The sequence below is a fragment of the Lactuca virosa genome, chromosome 5, assembly GCF_052849685.1.
Source record: "Lactuca virosa cultivar CGN04683 chromosome 5, Lactuca_virosa_CGN04683_v6, whole genome shotgun sequence".
Taxonomy (NCBI): domain Eukaryota; kingdom Viridiplantae; phylum Streptophyta; class Magnoliopsida; order Asterales; family Asteraceae; genus Lactuca; species Lactuca virosa.
The window spans coordinates 249,456,101-249,458,695 of record NC_136430.1 but is presented as its reverse complement, the minus strand read 5'-3'; the positions used below and the strand labels follow the sequence as shown (position 1 = coordinate 249,458,695).

General features: G+C 38.1%; 1 protein-coding gene across 1 annotated transcript; it reads left to right on the top strand.

The window, feature by feature from the left end:
• Window positions 1-1,581: 1,581 nt before the first annotated feature.
• On the top strand, window positions 1,582-2,034 carry LOC145112601 (secreted RxLR effector protein 161-like). The gene has a single exon (XM_079048747.1). The coding sequence runs from the start codon at window positions 1,582-1,584 to the stop codon at window positions 2,032-2,034; it is 453 nt and encodes a 150-aa protein (XP_078904873.1).
• The last annotated feature ends 561 nt before the right edge of the window (window positions 2,035-2,595 follow it).

The window sequence follows — 2,595 nt, the reverse complement described above, 5'->3', positions numbered from 1 at the left end:
ATTATCTAGATCTAATTTAGGCTAAAAAACCGAAAATTCTGCCAACAGACCCGCGAACTCGTCGAGTCAGACTTGGACTCGTCGAGTTCACAATGAACTCGTCGAGTTCATATATGGACTCGACGAGTCCTACTGCCAGAATCCAGATTTTCGATTTTTTTCAACTTTGAACAATTAACCAATGCATCATATACTACAGATAAACGACCTAGGCTCTGATACCACTGATGGGTTTTGAGCATTACATCATTCCTATGGTGCACATGCAACACTAAAGCTTTGGATCTAGGTTTTCTATAGTAATACATGCAATAATAATCATCCAAAGCTATAACCCTTAACTAGCATACTTTTTCGAAATTAACACCTAATACATGGTTAGATGATTACCTTTCTTTGTAGCCTGCTTGATCTTCAACCTTTGAGAACTTAGCACCTCAAATGTGATGCCTATAATATATCACAAACACTAAGAGCAAGTTTGGAGGAATATGAGAGAGAGGTTAGGGATCACAATTTCGGCTGGTACTCTTCTAGGGTTCAAGTAGCCGAAAATAAGAGTCCCAAGGGTTCCTTATATAGCTGAGCTGCTAAGGTTTCAGTCAAAACCCTAATTTGATTGCTTAGGCCTTAAGCAGTCCACATGATCCTTCCAGAAGGCCCCTATGGACGAATTGTATATGGGCTTCCACATAAATTTCGTCCACCTCCTTCTTTTAGGAGTCCATAGCCCATCTTGCAATTATCTTATAATTACAATATCAGTCCCCTTAATTTAATTAATCTCTTTTGATCACTAAATTAATTCCAAATTAATTCTTAACCAATACTAATTAAATAATATGATTTCTCAATTAATATATTATTCTTATAACATATTAATAAATCACAATTAACCTCTTTCTCCATAATTCATCCAGTCAAGTTGCTATGGTGAAGGCAACCCAAAAGGATCATACTACTATCGGGTCAAGTACATACCAATTATAGTTATGGGCTTAGACACCTAATCCAACAGTTTTTGCACCAGTGGCTCAGATAGAAACAGTACGCTCATTGTTAGCCCTGGCTGCTCTTGAAGGGTGGCAAGTTCACCATCTCGATGTAAAGTCGGCATTCTTAAATGGTGAATTAGAAGAGGAGGTGTACGTACCTCAGCCTGATGGTTTTGTGATTACAGGGAAGGAACACATGGTGTACAGGTTGAATAAAGCTCTCTACGGCTTACGACAAGCGCCGATAACTTGGAATGTCAAGCTTAACAAAACACTCAAGAAGTTAGGCTTTCAAAAGTGTCCCCATAAACAAGTCGTCTACAAACGTCAGGAATCGACATCCATATTAATTGTAGGAGTGTATGTTGATCATTTGATAGTAACCAGTTCAAGTGAAGAAGGACTTTGTGTGTTTAAAAGGCATATGAGGGAAGTATTCGATATGAGTGATCTTGGGAATCTGTCATACTATCTTGGAATGGAAGTTCAACAACACAATAATGGAATCTCTATTGGACAAATGGGGTACGCGAAAAAGATATTGCAAGTAGTTGGTATGTTTGATTGAGATTTAGCAAAAAGTCCCATGGAACCAAAGCTTGACCTGACCAAAGATGAAGAAGGGGTGCCAGTAAATGCCACACATTATCAGTGTCTCATTGGGTGTCTGCACTACTTAACTCACACCAGACCAGACCTCAGTTATTCTGTGGGAGTCGTGAGTAGATACATGGAGTCACCACGAGAAAGTCACCTCAAAGCAGTTAAGAAAATTCTGCAATACATCAAAGGGATTATCAACTATGGGTTAGTGTATCGGAAAGGAGGAGACGGGAAGATACTCGGCTACAATGACAGCAACCACAATGGGGATCGTGAAGATGGGAAAAGTACATCTGGGATAGCATTTTACTTTTTAGGACATCTAATCACTTGGTGTTCACAAAAACAACGAACAATAAGTTGTCCTCTTGTGAAGCCGATTTCATGGCGGCGACTTCAGCAGCATGTCAAGCTTTGTGGTTACAGAGTTTGTTGAAATATCTGACAGGTTCTAAAGTAAGTTGTGTAAAGCTACTTGTAGACAACAAATCCGTAATTAGGCTGATGAAGAACCCAGTGTTCCACGAGAGAAGTAAGCACATCAACACCCGGTATCATTTCATTCGAGAATGTGTTAAAAAAAAGGTTTAATCTTCATAGGGCATGTAAGCAGGGAAGAACAGAAGGCAGACATTTCAACCAAGGCACTCCCACGAGTCAAATTTGTAGAAATGCGAAATTTGTTAGTTATTGAAGACTTGCAAGACACAAATCAAGATTAAGGGTGAGAATGTTGAAATTAATCTTGATTTGGTTCATGCTTAACTCAGTTTTTATTGCATTAAAGATGGATAAGTGGTTACCATATTCTTAGGTGAATATGGTTAACCAGGTAGTAAAGTATTTCAGTTTCTGTTCTTAAGTTTAAAGTTTTTTATTTCAGCTTTCAATGTAGTAGTCTATAAATTTCAAATCTTTGTTTTACTGTCAATAGAGGATCAGAATAAAAACTTTCAAAAGTTATTTCATGTGTGTGTACCTATGATTCCTGATTCAG

Bases quoted from the DNA above. Each gene is read 5' to 3' on its own strand.
- LOC145112601 (XM_079048747.1), top strand. From the start codon at position 1,582: ATGGAACCAAAGCTTGACCTGACCAAAGATGAAGAAGGGGTGCCAGTA.